The sequence below is a fragment of the Hermetia illucens genome, chromosome 1 (genome assembly GCF_905115235.1).
Source record: "Hermetia illucens chromosome 1, iHerIll2.2.curated.20191125, whole genome shotgun sequence".
Taxonomy (NCBI): domain Eukaryota; kingdom Metazoa; phylum Arthropoda; class Insecta; order Diptera; family Stratiomyidae; genus Hermetia; species Hermetia illucens.
Window position 1 is genome coordinate 37922393 of NC_051849.1, and position 20256 is coordinate 37942648.

Below are 20256 nucleotides of genomic sequence, written 5' to 3' on the forward strand. Positions count from 1 at the left end.
GAATAATATCGCACCTTCCACAAAAAGAAAGGGGTGATCGGCGGTCGGCGGAATGCGCTTTCGAACCTAAAAATTTTCTACAGGAATTGAATGGATGAATGCGCCGACTTACGAGAACTCTGAAGCAAACGCATAACTCGGGGTTGAACAACAGTCCAAGTATACTTCGGTATGTGCTCAACGCTGGAGTTGGACTCGAGGGTGCTATGGAGTTGTCTTTTGGTATTTTCTGGCAGTCAAGATTCCGAATTTCCAAATAACTTGACCTAACTCAAAGAGGACTCCGCCAACTTTTATTTTCCGTTTGGAACACACTTCTGCTCCATTGTTTTTCGCAAAAGTCTTGCCTTCCGTCAGTGTAGTCCTCCATCGCTTAATCGCCTTTTCATTTGATGCTCCACCATTCGTATTTGCCTTGACTCTAGGTAGACGGATTTCCATTGACGCGGAAGATTGTTCTTGTCATTTTTCGCTTTTTTGTTGTTCCCTGGAGACTACCTGGGTAAAGTCTCCCAGATCTCTCTGCAATGGTCTATTTTAAATTCATTTGGCACCCTCTTCCTTCCCTACTACTACATTCCTAAAGGAATGGACCGCAATACGCAGAGGCCTAACCTATGCTTAGTTAATCCCGGAACTCACGGACGGATAAGTGTTCGCTCGGAGCAACGCAGTCCCCTAATATCGATTCTGTGCATTGTATTCAACCTGGGACCCGAAGGGGTTGGCTATTGATATTCGCAAAAACATTGGCAGGGTCAGACTCACATAACGCTTTCGACGTCGGGAGAGAACTGTCGAAATATGTATCTCAAATATCTAGAGTCGTTTTGCTCCTCATTAGTGAGGTGGTTCTTGTAAGTGGGGAAGTGGACTTATCCTTCAGTTACGATCGCTTCTGCCAAGGTTTTACGATAGGAGCCTGGACAATCTGAGATTGAGCTAGGTGAAATGCCGGAACTTTGGGGAGTACTCCTCTTTCTCTTGGAGCAATGTGCTTTTATACTCTGGTAAACCTGCTGGAAGTAACTCGGTGCTGGCTTAATGATTATTCTATCTGCAAAGCGCGCTCTCATGCACTGGGAATCGTTATCAAGCAAAATATTGACTGCCAGAGTCCTGTCCAATATACAGCGCTATTCACTAATGGAAACTACCATAAAAAGTGCTCTTCATTCTGATGTCATTGAAGTTACCGGTCACGTTCCGTAGGGGCGGCATGAAAGCTAGTTGACTACGGAGACGTGGACGCAGATCAACGTGCAAATAGTGGTGAGCGTGATGCGCGAAAGCTCATTAATCGTGTCCAATTTCGAAACGTGCAAAGCAGCGTATGATGTGCTAACAGCCATTGAATCACTCATCAAAGAGGCAGAAGCCACTTCAAATAACAATGATTTCGCCCCCATATATTGCATCACGAAGGAACTTGCAGGATATCGTAAATTTTTCGACGGTCCTGCGAAGAAAGTTAATAGTAGGCTTTTCATTCACGATAATGAGCAGCTAATGAGGAAGAAAGTCGCCACTCTCCTGCAGTTTCCAAAAAGCAGCTAATCCCACTTATGCGAAAGTCCTGCGAATTCGGAATTCCCAGTGATCGGAAGGAGATAATCGTTAAAATTTCGAAAAAGAACATCGGTATGAAGTGCGAGGGGAGCGGTTTTTGCGTGCTCTTCTTAGCGCAGAGATAGTTGTTAAAATAAAACTTGATCGAAGAAGAGCAGCCTTTTGTCGTTCTGAATCTGGGTTTAAGTTATCGTAATCTTCCTATCTGCATTAATTGGCAGATGGTCGTATACTTCGAACAATTTGGATATCTAAGCAGCGTTATTCTGCGGACGGTAGTACTGAACTTAATATCGGTCGATGTATTAACAGCGCTCAATCCGCCGTCGCTGTTTGTCAATATTCTCTCTGTGCTACTGCTACTGTGCTACTGTGCTACTCCCATAGGAGTAGCAAATGAAAAATAACCGTCATTGTTACGAAGTTCAACGTTTTCATCAATTGAAAGTGTCATCGGGGTAGTCTGACCCGAAACAAGAAATGAAGGATTTTGGCGACGCCTAGACCAAATACCCAAAGACATGTTATTCAGAAAGCAAAGATGGTAGCGGATAGATTACACATTCAGGATTCACATCCCAGGATTATCGATTGGTTAGTCTCCCTAGAACTACGTGGAATAGTGGAGCAGTACAAGTTTCTTGGGAAAATCGTGGGAGGAGTTGAAGTATATTGCCAGGAACCGACAACGATGCAGCGGGGTTGGTGCGCTGTGCCCCACATAAAGGTTTATGGCAACCATGGTCCCCAACCAACTTGCACTAGCTTTCCTTCAATCAATTCTCGAACCCATAACCAGTACCACCATTACCACTTAAAGAGGGGTGCTTGCTGAAAGTAGCATTTAATAGCTGATGTTAAATCAGCATGTATCAGTCTAGCTTTTGTTTTGGAGTGCAGTATTGATCCACTTGCACTTAGTTAATATCGGGAAACCTTAGCTTTAACAGTCCACCCCAAATGATTCACAAATTCGATAAAAATTGAACATAAAATGATGTCAGGCGATGACGGCTTTACGGTTTCTTACCAGGGCAGAGGCAAATCGTCAGACGATGCGTTAGCTCTGCCCTGGGAGCAGCGTGACGTCCGTATCAACTTAATGCTAAACGGTCCTAAGTCCGCATTAACTTAATGCTGGACCACAATTCCAAAAAAAAACATTTTCAGTGGCCAAGCTCTGGTCAATAAGGCGGATTTGCGCTCAATATAATTCGTAGTCATGTTGTCTTCTGCGAATTATATAAAAAAGCATTTAACATCTGCGAGCTGCTTCGGTCACGCTGCTCCCAAGGCAAAGGTGAGGCAGCGTCTGACGATTTGCCTTTGCCATGGTAAGAAACCGTAAAGCCGTCATCACCTAACATTGTGGTTATTCGAAATGATTGCCACGGTCCTTCACACAAAGCTTCAGACGCTTGGGTCATTCATCGATCGCGGCACGAACTGTTTCCAACAGCGTTTCTCGCGAGGCTTTCACTATACTAGCCTTGCCAAATTGGAGTGCCGACGACGACAAACGACCTCTTCAAGCTTATTCCACAGAGAATAATCTAATGCATTGAGAAAGGCTGGTCAGCCGACGCTATGAAATCTGGTACGTTCATCGATAACCAATTTTACATTTTCTTGGCCTTGTGGGCTGGCGCAGAATCCTGCTGAAAACACCAATCATTACCCTCAAACAAGCTTTCATTCAGAGGCTCAACTGCGATCTCTAACATCTGTTCATACGCCGCTAAGTTAATCTTGACACCAGTTTCAGAAAAAAAAGTCCGTCACGCCGGAAACTCCCCACTACATCATCACTTACGGAGGGAGGTTTACCCTCCGAACGTATGGTGCTCGATCCTTAGCCTCATAACATGACCTTTCATACATCCGATCACTTTGGCGATTACATTTTTTTTCGATAGAAAATATTTTTTCATCCCTAAGAAGAATTTTCTGACGCTAATTTTTTGCGAGCCATTTTAATAGTTTTTTGCATTTGCATTTTAATTTAGGCGTAAGTAAATGGCTTTCATAGCGTCTGTAGGCCCCTAACTGGAGACGTTCGCGTAAAATACGAACCCTAATAAGCGTGGAAAAGTTCATTTCACTCGCTAAACGCTTCTGATTACACAGCGGATTCCGATAAGTTCTTGCACGAACAGCCCTCTCTCGGCCGATCTTCGATGTCATCAGTTTCTCTGTACCGTTGTAACATTCGGTATACGAATCATTCACTTATGGATATCGGTTTAAGCGTTTTATGAATCTTTTTGCCCGTCTTTCCACACTCGTATAAGGCAGCAATGGCCATGCGTTTTTCGTACTTGCCGAACCTCATGGTTATGCTGCTCACAAACAACTACCTGTGTCGATCTGAAACTTAAGTGCGAGTGAGACGGGATCCTATATTATACGTTCAGAGCGTTAGCACTGTTTTCCGTCTCTCGCTATGAAGCTTCGCAATTTAACGACAGAACTTATGGCTATAGTGTTTATATAGCCAAGAGGGAGCAAAGCGGGAAATATAGTGTTAGATATGTGACTTATCTAGAGGTTATAATAATCAATAATTTCCATTCTTACTCACCTTCCATCTCTATCTAGAACGAAGTTTCCAAGTATATATAATAATTTTCTAGTGGCCCACATTGAGCGCCTTCCGTAAAAACAATAGTAAAAGGGGGTCAAGAACCAAGTAATAAATTCCTCATTACAAAATTGACTGTAGCCTACTCAAAAAAGCTTTTTTTAACGTTCTGCGAATCCTGATCCTCTACACCCCTAGTAGAATTGCTTCTGGAAACATCCTTCAAAATGATATTGATCAGTTTTAAGTGTTCGAGCTTTCTTTGATGAGGTCACTAGCAAAGGGCAACCGAATATAAAACTAACCGCTTACCACACAGGTAGTCTATTTGTAAAGGGTATTCAGCTCTTGTATCTATGTTAAACCTTAGAAAGGAGAAGCTAAGAAAGAACACAATGGCTCCGTATAAAATATATTTTATTAACACTATAAAATTACAAATATTATATTTTCATTATAACCATATCATTACTCAGTTCGATCGAATTGACAGGAAACCGCGATATTAAATGTTAACCAATTGTGTAGACTGACTAAGTTACTTTGTTCAGTTCGCCCTCTTGAGAGGAATATAATCGAATATACAATGACTAAATCGTGATTAAAAAATAGCAATAGATAATGACTTGCACTAACTAAAGAACGTTCCTTCCATGAATTAAAGAAAAAATGCGTTAAAATAGAATAATTAAAAGTTTACGGGGAGAAACCTATTTACGAGTCTCTTTGATAGATCTTATCTAAAATCTTCAAGAATATCTGATGTGGCACACCCCGGGACGTTTGTTGGATGTGTGTCTTAATCATATTATAAGATTCTTCCTCATACACTGCGTATGTGTTGGGAATGCCTAATTCTTTGTACAGCTCTTTGACGCGTGCAACTTTAGCTGGATCTGGAGGAAGTAAAGAGTTCAGTTAGTGGATGCAAAAGTACTGGATTTTAGGGAATGTTGAGGTCCTCACCTTTCTGTCCGTAGCACTCTTTCATGATTGCTTTCTGCTCATCTGATGCCCGCTGCATGCATACAATTGCTAGCCAGGAACATTTGTTTTCTTGGATATCAGTACCTACTTTGCCAGTTATGGCGGGATCACCGAAACAATCCAAGAAATCATCTTGGATTTGGAAAAAGTGTCCCATTTCGAGAAGGATGGTTTTGGCTTGACGAAATACTTCGGGATCTGTAAATCTGTAAATGGTTTTGCAAAGATGTAAGTTTTAATGAATATTTCTAGCACGATTGATTCGGAAAATTGTTTGGAATTAAATAATTCATTTTACATACCCGCACATATGCATCGGTGCCGCGACCGGAAGATAAAATGTATAATATGAAGTTTTATTAGCAACTATTGTCTTGTATTTTTCCATTGTAAAATGTGTAGGATCTTTGTTAGCCATTTGTGCGTCTAAGGATTGTCCAGTAGTTGTGATCAGTGTAACCTTTAAAAGAAACACAAAGTCCAACAATGAACAAATCCATTATCCAGCAACAAACTAACATTTCACCTACCTCTCTGAATAAGTCCACTAATTTTGTGTAATATTCTGTGTGACTGAAATATTTCTTCAAAATATGATAAATTCCATTTTCGATCATCAGCGCATCATTGATTGCAATCAATCCGACACCATCCATACGATGCCAGCAAGGTTGACCACGACGGGTTGTACTTCCATCCATCACATCATCGAAAACTAGGAACATTGCTTGGAGCTGAAAATTTTCAAGAAATTTTTTTAGCGAAACGTGACATACAGCATGTTGACAAAATACATAAAATTAGCGAGTAGCGTCCACAAAAGAAGCGATTTAGGCCAGAGACCGGCCGTTATAATTTCTATCTCCGTCATCGATCTATCTAAATATTTTTTGTCCATTCGACCTCAATCTCTTAATGCAATTTGCGTAGAATTTGCATTTGCGTGAATACAAAACTGATAAGACCTTCTTGAGATTAAGAAAACAGAAAGCATTGCTTCAAATAATTAATAAAAGTTCGACATATTTCATTCATCCAAGTGCTCATCAATCTGTATGTTGAAGAGAACACGATAAAGCAAATCACATGTAGACAAAATTAGACGGTACTTTCCAAACCCGGATTAATTTTGGGAGTACGACCAGAATCCCACTGTCTACAACTACAGGTTGGCGGTTCCAACTTGAGGACTTTGCTTCATGGAGCGACTTTGCCCACTTTTCGCAGAAAAAAAAGATTCCTTCTATGCACAAACAACACCGGCAAGAGCTTTTACATATATACTTTATTTAACGTTTTGGAATTTAACCTAAGCGACACCGCATTTTTCTCTCATTCGGGTTGCTTTATCAGTCTGCAAACATAAATATTTTTTATAACGTCATCAAATATAATTTCTGGCGTCCCAGCCACTTGTAATTCTGAAGATCTTTAGGAATTACCATAAGCTATAGTAATTATATATACTTGTTTTGAAAGAGGGGAACCATAGTCTTTACATCTGTGCCCCTTAGACAGATAGAAACAGTTGTAACTCGGGCAACAAGATCGAGATCGGGAAGTTGATGTCCCAAGCACCTCTATTATGACGCCCGGTTAAAAAATATAATTGAGTTCAGTGTTCAGGGCTGTAAATAGAAAATGTCGGAACCCCAGCCTATTGTTTCTCTGTTTCAAAAAAAAAACTCTGGACCAGTATTGAAATTTATGCGTTCTTTCAAATTGGAAAATCTATCCAGTTTTGTTACTACATTCCGGACTCCCGAGAAAACTCCCAGCCTAGAGGAAGATCACCTCTTTCCTGGACTTTGATCAGGTCTGCTTTTGCAAAGGTGCTTGGACGTGAAAATTTTGATAATGAATCTTTAGTCTACTTGCACTCTTGAGATAACGATCCTGAACTGCCTTCCAAATTAAAAAAGTGCATTGCTACAACCAAATAAGTGTCACACACTCGTTGGTATAAAAAAAATCAACACTTGATTGCGTTACCAAGAAATAAAATCGAATATCTTCTCGAAAGGCATGAACTTAAAATTAAATCAATGTTTAGATATAGCTCCCTCAATAGGGAATGGGAGAGGGGGAAAGGAGCGATTCTCCTTGGACCCGAGTTTTGATTGAACTTTAAAAAAATTTGATTGGTTAGGCTACGGCTAAAACATGACCCGAATTTTCTCTCTATAACGACACACTATGCTTAGCGAACACAATTGCTTAGCGAAATTTCTTCATTTGCTTTGTGGGATTAGCTTTGGGATCTGGAAGATGGAAGTTTCAAACAGAAAACTGAAGACTGAGAAAGAGAAGTCCTTCTTTGAAGAGGTTTTAAAAAATGAGCCCCTTAACGATGCATACCTCAGCGTAACACTCGTGGCAGACAAGCATGTTTCACATTTCTGCGAACTGGTTACAAGCAAACCATTTTTGACCAAATTTTCTTTGCATGAAAATGTATTGGAAGGATTAACCTTAACCTATTAACCGATTAACCTATTGTCATTTCCTTAATACTCGGACACAAATAGAAGAGTTGTCGGCAAACATCCATACTAAATGATGAGCACGTAAATTCGAAACTACTATCCAATGGATTTGTTGCTCAGCATCCCCCATACAGCTTACACTGGATTTGATAGATCACGTCCTTGCTACGTAGGGTGCAAAAATAGATCCTGATGATTTAGAATAGTAAACGGCATAACACCAGGATTGTAGAGGGAAAATCTGTGGAAATGATTAGACAGTATGTTTTGTTGCTTTCTTCAGTGGTGCTATACGTATGGCACGTATAACACGATATATGCGTATTAAAATAAAATACTATCGAAAAAGAAAAACCGTCCAATCATTTCTACTCATTTTTTCGCTAGATACACCGCAAGAACATACTTAGAGAAAACTTGTGCCGGAGTGAAAATTATCGAAAAAAGTCCGGGTATTGAACGCAAAATATTGGCACCCTCACTGAAAAGACCGAAGAACCCGCAAGAGCCCTTCGGAAAAGGCGCATTGATATTTGCGCTCTACAAGAAATCCGATGGTCTGGTGCAAAAAGTTGCAACATAGAACGCGAACGCCGTAAAAATGGCTATAAACTTCTATATTTTGGTAGCCCACACACTCGATCTCTGAGGATTTCCCTGATGACATTAAAAAACTCGGACGATTTGATGGCTGGCTGATGAAACTAACCATTATATCAGCTAATCGCACTATTCACTTCTTCACCGCGTACGCACGACAAACAACAGTTCGACCTGATGTCTAGAAAGATGCCTTCTGTCAACTGATGATACAAAGACCTGTAGCGTGCCTGCCTATGAATATATCATCATTACAGGCGACTTTAATACATGAATACATGGTTCATCAAACGATTGTCCCATCTTCCTACACCTTTTAGCGGGAACAGTAGAACGCAAATCTACGATATTATCATAAAATGCCGACATTTTGCCAACGTCACTGATTGCAAAGCTGTTCCCTATGAGACCATCGCACCTCAACATCGGCCATTGATTGCGGTCCTGCGAATTAAGCCATCGATGAAAAAGCGTGAGGAACGCATTGATCTGCCGCTCATTAAATAGTGGCGATTTCGTGTGAAGAAAGAAGAACTAGTCTCACTTACGCGATTACCAGTCATTAAGAATGTGGAAGAATCGTGGAACTAAGTTAAAGACGCGATCTACAGAGCGGCGTATCCAACCCTCGGGGTTACCAAACCAGGTAAGTGACTCATCAAGATAGTTGGCTTTGAGTTAAGTTCCTCGACGGTAAAACGCTGACCAATTGGCAAATTTACAAAAATGCCAACTGGGAAGCAAATAAAGCGATCGCTGTCACCTGAACGTTCCATTATAAAGATAATTACAATAAATTACAAGCTCGGGACGGCGAGAGAGATCTGTATTGACTTTTCAAAAGCCGACAGCAACGCACACAGAATATCGAACACTTCTGTTGCGTTAATAACAGAGATTGTACTCGGCAGCTCCGATTCCCTGACCAGCGCAATAACAAACTCCCTTGTGTCACGGTGCACACTACGTTGGACTAGTTAAACTGAATTGAATAAAGATAACATGATAATTGTGACAAGAGTCCTTTATTGAGCATTCATTAAATTCTTCAGAGGATTCTTCTCTCGAACGTGACCAAGAGTTCGCAATTCTTCTTGCTAAGAACCCAAGTCTCCGAGGAATACATGAGGACTGACAAGATCATTGTCTTGTACAGTAAGAGCTTTGACCGTATCGCGGCTGCCAACAACCGTGTGCGGATTTCATCGTCGTAGTTGTAATCGATTGTGATTTTCGACCTTTACCTTTCTCGTTTGACCAGTGCGGTTTGATGTTATTGGTTGGTTGGTTTTCGGTGCTGACGTTGCCACCGTATATTTTGTTTTGCCTTCATTGATGTGCAGCCCAAGATCTCGCGCCGTCTGCTCGATCTGGATGAAGGCAGTTTGTACGTCTCGGGTCGTTCTTCCCATGATGTCGATTGTTGGGTGGACTTAAAGAAGATCGTATCTCTTGCATTTACCTCAGCATCACGGATCACTTTCTCGAGGGCCAGGTTAAAGAGGACGCATGTTAGGGCATCCCCTTGTCGTAGACCGTTGTTGATGTCAAATGGTCTTGAGAGTGACCCTGCTGCTTTTATCTGGCCTCGCACATTGGTCAGGGTCAGCCTAGTTAGTCTTATCAATTTCGTCGGGATACCAAATTTTCTCATGGCCGTGTACCGTTTTACCCTGGCTATGATGGTCGATGATGGCAGTTTCATATAGGGAACTGAAGAGCGAGAAGGAGAGAAGTCCTTCTTTAAAGACGTTTTAAAAACTAGCTTCCAAACAATGCATGTCTCAGCCCGTCGGCGGATTTCAGTGTCCGGTGCCACCGCTCTAGCATCCCATTGGATTACGGGTGGTATGCAGTAGTTCGCTGGCGTTTGAATCCCAAGAGTTTGCCTGTCCGAAAAAGGGGTAGACTCAAATTGCGTTCCCTGGTCAGTGATAATCACTGCAGGGCCTACGATGTCGAGGTGTATTGTGTGGAATCGCTTGGTAGTGCGTGGGAATGAGCCCACTTCTTTTCTTACATGCCTGATGACCTTACACTTCTGGAGGACCCAGGAGTTGACGTCCTTATTCATGGAGGGCCAGAAATATTTTTCGGTGACTAGCCTGATGCTTGGATACGCTAAATCGTGAACTGCGTGGAACACTTCCTTGTGAAAGTGGCCGGAATGTATGCCCGGGGTCTCTTTTCTGAGTACTCGCAGCAGAGAGAAAGGTTCGAGCCGAAGATGGGAAATTCCCGAAATTTGTATTTGGGGATGGATTTGATGCTCTGAAACACTGCGTCATCCTCCTACGCCTTGGCGATAGCCGAGAAGTCGAGTGAGTCGGGGATGTTTACCTCGGAGACACGTGACAAAGCGTCAGCAACTATGTTGTCCTTGCCGGACGAGTGCTGTATGTCGGACGTGAACTGGCTTATAAAACTCAGGTATGGAAGCTGACGAGGAGACGCTTTGTCGGGCTTTTGTTTTAAAGCATACGTGAGAGGACTGTGGTCAGTGAACACTGTGAGCGGCCTGTCTTCTAGAGAGAATTGGAAGTATTTCATGCTTAAATAAGCGGCGAGCAGTTCTCGATCGTAGGTGCTGTAGTTCCGTTGAGCGGGGTTCAACTGTTTAGATAAAAAGCTCAATGACTGCCAGACTTGATTCACCTTTTGGTGAAGAGCAGCACCCACTGCGATGTCAGAGGCATCAACAAAAACGCCTAGGGGTGCATCTTGTCGAGAAAATGCCAAGAGTGTAGCATCAGCCAGTTGTTGTCGGGATTTGCGAAACGCGCGGACAGCCTCTTCAGACCACACAATCTCTCGTGTATCTTTTGTTTTGGGGCCAGACAAGTACGCGTTCAAAACGGACTGGAGTTGGGCGGCCTTGAGCAGGAAACGACGATAGAAGTTTAGCATGCCCAAGAACCTCCACAAATCCTTGACGGTTTTCGGATGCGGGAAGCTTGAGATAGCTTGCACCTTTTCTAGGTCGGGCTGTATTCCGTCAGGAGAAATGAAGTGGCCGAGGAATCTCACCTGTGTCTGGAGGAACTTGCATTTTTCAACGTTTAGGACTAACCCGGCCTCAAGGAGACGTTAAAAAATGCATTCGAGATGCGCTAAGTGCTCAGACTCAGTGGAAGGAGCGACCAAAACATCATCAAAATACACGAAACACAAGTCGAGGTTTCGCAGGACCGATGCAGGATGAACCCTTGAAAGGTTCGCGCCGCATTGCACAACCCGAAATCCATCAGCGTGAACTCGAAGAGTCCAAAGGGTGTGCATATTGCTATCTTTGGGATGTTTGGTGATAGGATGTGCCAGTTTGCGAGATGATGCGCAAAGTCGTGGATGAGTGAAATGGGATGTCGGTCAGGAACAGTCTGCGCATTTAGCGTTCTATAATGCCCACACCGTTTTGACAATGTCTGCCACCAGGAGGATGGTCTCCTCATCCAGGCCTACAATGGCGTGATTGAACTTGGTCGCGTCCGCTGTGATTGCAGACATCTGGAATTGCGCCTCCAGATGGACGAACCACAGCTCTGGGTTCCCCCGCGAAAAAGGAGGACGCGCACAGCGGGGCAGTCACCTGAGGGTCCGATGGGCCCGCCGCGTCTTTGTTGTCCAGAGACATGACAATAGCTAAGTTAAACGGTGCGAGATGAGTCGAGGACGCGGCTGTACCGAATTTGAACAGACTCTAATTTGATGACGGCACACTGCACCCCCAAATGCCCGTACGAAAGGCAAAAGAAAAACATACTTCAGCAAAATCCATCGATGCACCCCGGAGCGGACGCTTGAAGGGCAGACCAAAAATAAAAACTCGACCACGAGAACACCAACGGTGAATTTAAAAAAAAAATATATATCGCCGTCTCTTCCGGCGGTTCTATAATTATTATTAAAAGAAATTCATAACTAATGTCTGTCAGCTTCGTTTCTCATTTAATTGCTTCGTTTATTGATCATCGAACTATGTCTACCTTCTTTATGTTTTCCAAGCTAAAATTGCCACTTCGGAGTACTGGTTTTGGCTCAAATTAAATCAAAGAGCAAAATTCTTGAAAGGAACTGAAGAGCCTGAACGCTTGGGTCAGGTCTTGTGTGACTTGTCAACCAGGATGGGATACAGGTAAAAATCTCACAGCACATGTTGGCAAAATTCCACTCGGGATAATAATTTGACTAGCCTCCCCAGTATAGAGCCCATATTTATTATAAGTGAAGCCAATATAATATCCGAGAACGACAGATTGTGTGGGAAAAGCCCACTATAGCTTCAAACTTTATTTTCAATAGCGGGATAGAGATAACATCTCTAACTTCTTTCTAGGCTAAGTTCCTCGTGTACCTTTATTTATCCTTGCTAATTATAACTCTGAAAATTTATTAGTTTCCCACTGTCCCAAGGACGTCGCTCATATTTTCAAACTATCTAAAGATGTGCAATAGTAGTACGTGTCGGCAAGTACTTTTGTAGAACAGCAACTGGAGTCGTACGACCCCCCAGTAAAATTCCAATGAAAACTTCTGGAGGTATATTCCACCGTCTCAATTCTAAAGAGACCTACAACGGACGATTTGATACGGTTCAAACAGGGAAAATTCTCCTTTTTAAGGTTTTGTGTAAAACAAAACCTTATTAAAATCGGTTTACTGTCTGTCTGTCCATCTGTTTGTCTGTCTGTCTGTCCGTCACACGCATTTTTCTCGGAGACTGCAGCAGCGATTGACACCAAATTTGATAGAAAGGTGGGAAGTGTATTTTACGTCGAATTTAAGGGGAGGTCCCCATACATGCAAAAAGGCGGTGTAAATTCATTTTAAACAAATATAGACATGTGGGGTATCAAATGAAAGGTATCAGTTAGTACTTTCCGAAGCTGACCTTAGTTTTGATATTTGTTGGAAAGACGGGGAGTGCGGGGGGTTGAAAGTGATAATTTATTTAACGGGGCCAGAAAGAATAGAAACTACCCAACCGAAAAATCTGAAAAAAAAAACCAAAGGTCTGCCACTATATGGTGGCTAGGCTCCGAAATACCTTCCATACCGATATCCCTTCAAATAGAGTTAATAATAGCATATTACTCTAATTTTCAGCAATTGGCTGTAGAATTCAGTTTATGTTCATCCTAGTACCACGAAATGCAGCAATGTAGGCTGTAATATAGAGCTTGATCCTACCAAGTTTGGTGGAAATCGCACTATTACTAACAACATACCTGAAGCGTCCAGCTTTCGGTTTCCCGATTTGTTATTGATTAATTTGTTTTTTGGAAAGTTCTATCGATTTTATTCCAAACCCACTTCTTGAACAGAGTTCCTTAGGGTTCAATACGAAGAATTATGATTTCTAGTTTGGTTCGCTTTCCTTCAATCCACTAGCATGAAACAAACATATATGATTGCCAACAAAATTGAGGACTCTTGGCAAGATACGGTCTATCCGAATAGAAGGGCTATATAAGATTCACCAATTGGAGAACTAGAGGGAATCTTTGAGTCTGTAGACGAAGAACTATTCTAGAAGCTGTATTAATTTCGCAGTTTGCATAACAAATATTTTGTTAAAAAAACAATTCATTTTACTTGGGGTCCATCCTTAGTTCTATTTTTATTCAGTTCTATGAATAACGAGGCAAATAAATGCAGCCATCCCTGGGAAGGCTTAATAGTCATAAAAGCTTTAACTAATCGAAAACATTTACTTTGCAATTTACACTCGGATCATATGATCCTTCTATAAAGATATTGTAGAATCAATTCAATTTGCCACCATGATTTTGAATTAGCAATAAATTGCTAATATGTCTTTAAATATCACAATTACAAGGAAGAAAGAATTTCAAAGGCGAAACGATTTGTATCCATCTATTTTCTGGCATGTTTTCCCATCACTTATGTGTCACAAAACATTGTAAATATTTTTCAGCCGCATTGTAGTCTATGTACCGCTTATAAATATTTACAATTTGCTATCTGAAGGAGTGCGAAAAGTATGTGCGTAACAAGCGGTCGAACCATACGGAGCCTAGGGAGATAAAAGACTCTGATATCTGGTAGAATTTTGTAAATAAAATGTAAACAGTAGGCGACATGACAACAGGCTCGTTTTTCCTCGAGTTGTTTATGCAATAGTGAAACTGTTTATTTTAGGGTATCTCCTCATTTTATCTCATTTTGGTTGATACGAGTATGCACACTCTAATTGCTGTTGGAACAAGGAAACCAATAGACAGTTGAGAACTCATTCAATTATAATCTGCGTCACTTTGAAATTTAATATGCCTCAAGATAGCATCTTGTCAACACTTTCTTTTGTGGAAGCACGACTTTTGTCGTGATAACTGGAATTTTATATTTAGTAAATAACATAGGACTTTGTTATTGCTCGGCAGCATATTATAATTAGACGCCAATATTGCATTTAATTGCTTTATTATTAAAGATTATGCTTAATTGCGCAAATGGAATCAACTAATCAATTTAATAATAGAAATTACTCACCATTTCTACACACCATCCAACATATTGAGCCAACCTGACATTCTCAGGTGTTAACTCTGATTTATCCACAAGTTGTTTGTATGTGAGGACAGTGGCTAAGCCACGATTTTTCTTGCCACGAGGAACATTATATTGTAATGCCTGAAAAATAAATGTTGTGAAAAAAAAAAAGTTAATTTTGCTCGGGGTATAAAGAAAATGTTTTCAGACTAATAAGAATGTTCCACATTTAATTTACATAGTTGAAGACTTTTCAAATGCATGTTTATTAGATCTGAAACCATTACCATTATTAAATATTCACGCATTTACCTTTGCATACCATTTGGCCGCAAATTTTGGATCATATTTGCTAATTGCCTCTGTTAAATCGCGAACAAGATCTAAAAAATACAAGAATAGAAGAAGTTTGTTTATCATTTGTGAACTTTTGTCAAGTATATATAGCTATTTATTAAATAAGCAAATAAATTCACCTGGAAACACGGCCATAAATTCACGGCTTTCATCTTTTGAAACAGATGCACGAGCAGCCAATGGTACCGAATGATTAAGTGTTGATAAAGTTCTGAAATGAAAGAAAAAGTATGGTTGATTTATGATTGTAGTTTACATTTCCCATTTAATTTGGGTATTTGTAGAAGGGTTATAATTTATTCAGTGAAAAGAGTTAAATAATAATAATTCAATAAAAATTAGCATCAATTCAGATTTTTTTTCATGTAGCCGACTTTATTGAATGTTTCGATAATTATTGAAGTCCTTCAGAATTGATCCTGTTTTGAAAACATCACCCAATTAAGAAGCTGGAGCTTCAGATATGAAAGGTTTTATGTATTCTTTTTATAAAGACGAATGAGTATCCACTTGTACCTAGCAAGTAATAAATGCATATATTACGTGATAATATCCACTTTCGGATGATATTGACTTGAATTTGCAAAGAAGCAACAACTTTGACCTATTATATCTTTGTTAGTAATAATGCGAGTTCCACCAAATTTGGTGGGATCATCCATGTTATAGCCTTTGTCATAGCTGGATGAACTTAAGAGAGGTTTTGCAGCCAATTCCTAAAAATTATAGCAATTCACTATTATTAACTTTATTTGAACAGATATTGGAATGTAGGGTATTTTGGAGCCTAGGCGCCATGAAGTGGCAGTTTCGTGTTTTTTTTTCAGATTTTTTGGTTGAGCAGTTTCCGTTGTTTTACACAAAACCTTAAAAAATCATTAAAATTTCATAAACGTTCCTCACTTCATGCTACTCAACTCCTCCATCTGACCTTGCAGCGTTTGTTAGTTGTAAGTATAGCCAGGCCAATCCATTACCTAATATCAGCCCTATTTTTCCCTTACCGCATAATTTTGACGTGTGTTCTTCTGATGGATAAAATGGATATGCAAATCCGTAAAATAGTCAGGGAGTAACATCCCGGCCAAAAAAATGGTAACTACAGCATACCTATTTGGAAGATATCTAGAAAGTTAATATCACTTCTTTGAAATTGATGCTACTAAATATCGAACAGACTGTTGTCGTGGAGGTGAATAATAAAATTCAAAACTTGTTAGTAACGAGCAGTATTTATTTTATGTTTTTTGTCCCTTCCTTTGTAGAATATAGGCTATCCACACAGTCTCGTTATATTTACCCCTCTTTATTTTTAATAAAAGTATGTTTCAATTTTCTTCTCGTCACATGTAACGCCGTGCAAATGATAAGCTCACAGCAAAGACAAGCACAAAGACAAATCTAAACACACAGGACAGTCGGCATTCGAATCCAAGACAAGGAAGGAACGGAAATTTAATTTATAATTGATTATCCATATATCGCGGTTAATACTTTACAAGATCATTGTAAAAGGATGAAGATCCTGGCGATTTAACGTAACCACCTGCCGAGTAAGCATAATCTACTGCAATCAGAGCCCCGAACAACAGTCCTGTTTTATGCTGAGTGCAGGCTCACCATACGTACTAAGTGTGATTGGGAAACCTACTGAACACCTCTGCAGCAATTAAAGATCAAGGCCTTAGTTGTAAATCGCAAATCCACGCATGGAGCCCACAAGGAGCTTTGCCCGCAAAAACCACCACGAACGTCAACCGCAAATAAATCGTCCGAGAGGAATTATTCCTCTCCAGGAATTCTCCCAGTCCCGGCTCCTATGGTACCAGATAACTTCCAATGAGAATTCTTGACAAGAGCCACTTCAAACGAATTCGTTGCAGACTCGGATTTTATCACCCTCCTCGAACACATGACGGAGGCACTCCCCAACGGCTTAACTGGGATCAAGCGAAAAGGATTGAAAGATCCTACTGCTGGTACATAAAACTTGCAATGCAATATCCCCCACAAAATTATCCCAATCGGTTGTATTCCGCAGGTCTACCCGCCTAAACAACAGAATATAACACAAAACAAACTTATATAAAAATAACTAAAAACTATTAAAAGGAAGGGTTTCCAATTTGACTATAGAATTTTATTTATTTTGAGATAGCAAACACGTGTTTCGGACACAACATGTGTCCTTCTTCAGTGCTTATTTTGTAATGATTTGTTTCACCACCCCATTAAACCGATTTAAATCAAATATGCGCCGTTTTGTTCACAAACTTGTTGCCATATAGAATGCAACTCCATTATCTCCCTCTTATAAAGCCCCCCTTTTTATTTGCAAAAAACTCAGAAAGCCAGTTATCACAAACCTCTTTTGAGGTGAACTTAGCAGCACCAAGAGCGTTTTGCATGGACCGGAAGAGATGGTAATCACTTGGTGCCAGGTCCGGACTATACGGTGAGTGCGATAGGACTTCCCATCCGAGCTCCCGTAGCTTCTGGCAGGTCATCAAAGATGTGTGAGGCCGAGCGTTGTCCAGGTGGAACGCAACACCATTCCTATTGACAAATCCTGGCCACTTCCGATAAATTGCCTGCTTCAAACGATCGAGTTGCTCACAATGGAGGACCGAATTGAGGGTCTGGCCATAGTTGAGCAGCTCATAGTGGATGACTCCCTTCCAATCTCACCAAACACACAGCAAAACGTTCCTGGCCGTCAATCCGGGCTTGGCGATGGTTTGGACTGCCTCGCCGTGCTTCGACCACGATCTTTTTCGCTTGAGATTTTCGTACGTGATCCACTTTTCATCACCAGTCATCATCTGCTTCAAAAATGGGTCGAATTCGTTCCGTTTCAGCAGTGCATCGCAGGCGTTGATTCAGTCCAAGAGATTTTTTTCTATCAACTCGTGTGGCACCCAAACATCCAGCTTTTTTTGGAATCCAATCTTCTGCAAATGGTTCCAAACGGTTTTATGGTCCTTACCCAGTTCCTGGCCAATCGAGCGAATGCTCACATGCCGGTCTACTTGGATGATTTCGACGATTTTATCGGTTTCTACGACGATTGGCCTACCAGTACGGGGTATATTTTCGACATCCGCTACACCAGAACGAAATCGATTGAACCAACGCTGTGCTGTGCGAATCGTTACAGTATCGGACCCATAAACTTCAGAAATTTTTTTGGCCGCCTTCGTTGCATTTTTACCTCTCAGGTAGTAAAAATGTAAAATATGACGAATTTCTTCCTTGGTGGACTCCATCTTTGACGCGCTATAACTTGAGACTGAAACGTATGATCATAAAACTGTCAAAGAGAGCCTGTAGCCCAGATTGTCGTCTTCAAACCGCCGTATAGTATGACCCGATGAGAAAGTACAACACAAGATATGCTCAAGTGTCGCCATCTATTGACAAAATACGACATTACTTTTTCCCCAACCTAATATTTCTAGACTTTCTGCGTTTGTGGACTTTACGTAAACCAGAAACCTAATTTTTTACCTAAAAGCAGATAAAGGTAACAAACTGGTAATACTAGACCGAACGGCCTACGAAGACTTGGCACTCCGGAAACTAAATAACGGCAAATTCTTCAAACTAAGAACAAATCCTCTACCAGAGTCAATCAAAAGAGTGGAGAAAGCACTAAGGAAATGTGTTGACCCTGTCAAGAACATAGCCGTTTATGGAAACTGAGGCACACTGCTATGTCTACAAAAAAGTAGATCGACCACATCGTGCATAAAGCGTTCTGAGCCCAACACTCTTCAATTTATACAAAATCACTCTCCATAACAAAATACATGAATCAGTACATATCTACCAATATGCTGATGACTTTCTGTTACTAGCAGCACATAAGTGTCGACAAAATTCTGCAGGACCAAGTCAACAACTTCTTTAACGAATGTGGTGCGTTTAAATTACCAGTTAATCTGGACAAGTCCAGCTCCAGAAATCACGTTCAAAAAAAGCAGAATCGCACCATGTCACATTTTTGTCAATCTAACGTACTAGTCAATCTGACGTACTAAGTTTGATGTCAATCGCTACAACCGTCTCCGAGAAAAATGCGTGTGACGGACAGACAGACAGACAGTAAAGGTTTTGTTTTACACTAAACCTGTCTGTTTGTCCGTCACACGCATTTTTCTCGGAAGTAGTCGTAGCGATTGAGACCAAATTTAGCGGAAAGGTGGGAACTGTGAACGCTCACGCATACAGTGAGTTACATCATTTTAGGTCGAATTTAAGGGGGTCCCCATATATGCAAAAGGAGGGTGTAATTTTTTTTCAAATATAGTCATGTGGGGTATCAAATGAAAGGTGTTGATTATTAGGTTCCGAACCCGGTCTTAGTTTTGCCATTTGTTGAAAAGGTGGTGAGTGAGATTGGTTGAAAGTGATCTATAATGAACCCATTCTCAGAAACCACCAAACCGGAAAATATGAAAAAATTCAGGAGTCTGCCACTATATTGTGCCTAGACTCCGAAATACCCCTCATATCGGTAGCCTTTCAAATAAAGTGAATAATAGTATTATTATTATTATACTTTTTAGTAATGGCTGCCAAACCCCCCCTAAGTTCATCCCAACACCATGCAATTTTGCAGTAATGTGGGTTATAATATAGAGAATGATTCTATCAAGTTTGGTGGAAATCCTATTATTACTAACGAAGTTATAGTAGGTTAAAATTGTCAATTCTTCGCAAATTCAAGGCTATGAATGCCAATATCACCCGAAAGTGGATACTCTTACATAATATTATATATGCGTATATTACGTGTTACCTACTAATGGGACAAATTCACACTCAAATGCCTTTATAGAATGAATACACAAAACCTTTCATATCTGAAGCTTCTGGTTTCCCGACTAGTTTTTAGTCTAATCAGGAAAAATTTGCAAACTCAAAATGTCACAATTTGTCCCGGTCTTCCCTCCTCCCAACATGAGCTTCAGGGAGTTTTTTTAATCAATTTCAAAAATTAGAGTAGATATCGAAATGAGGATTATTTTGCGATCTACATTTCATATTGTTGCATTATTCTGATTTTTTTTTTGGATTGGTAGTTTCCGAAGTGAATTGTGTCCCCATTTTCAATTTTTCCCGAAAAAATCATATTTTCCGATTTTCTTAAATTACACTATCCCC

General features: G+C 40.7%; 1 protein-coding gene across 1 annotated transcript in view; it reads right to left on the minus strand.

Moving 5' to 3' along the window:
• Window positions 1–4552: 4552 nt before the first annotated feature.
• Window positions 4553–20256, minus strand: part of LOC119657789 (farnesyl pyrophosphate synthase-like) — a 64368-nt gene continuing 48664 nt past the window's right edge. Inside the window, exons 2-8 of the mRNA XM_038064876.1 lie at window positions 15210–15301; window positions 15046–15116; window positions 14734–14874; window positions 5668–5871; window positions 5440–5597; window positions 5117–5343; window positions 4553–5046 (exon numbers count right to left, since the gene is read on the minus strand). Of these exons, the coding sequence (XP_037920804.1) occupies window positions 4865–5046; window positions 5117–5343; window positions 5440–5597; window positions 5668–5871; window positions 14734–14874; window positions 15046–15116; window positions 15210–15301 (1075 nt within the window). The 3' untranslated portion in view covers window positions 4553–4864. The remainder of the gene's footprint in view (window positions 5047–5116; window positions 5344–5439; window positions 5598–5667; window positions 5872–14733; window positions 14875–15045; window positions 15117–15209; window positions 15302–20256) is intronic.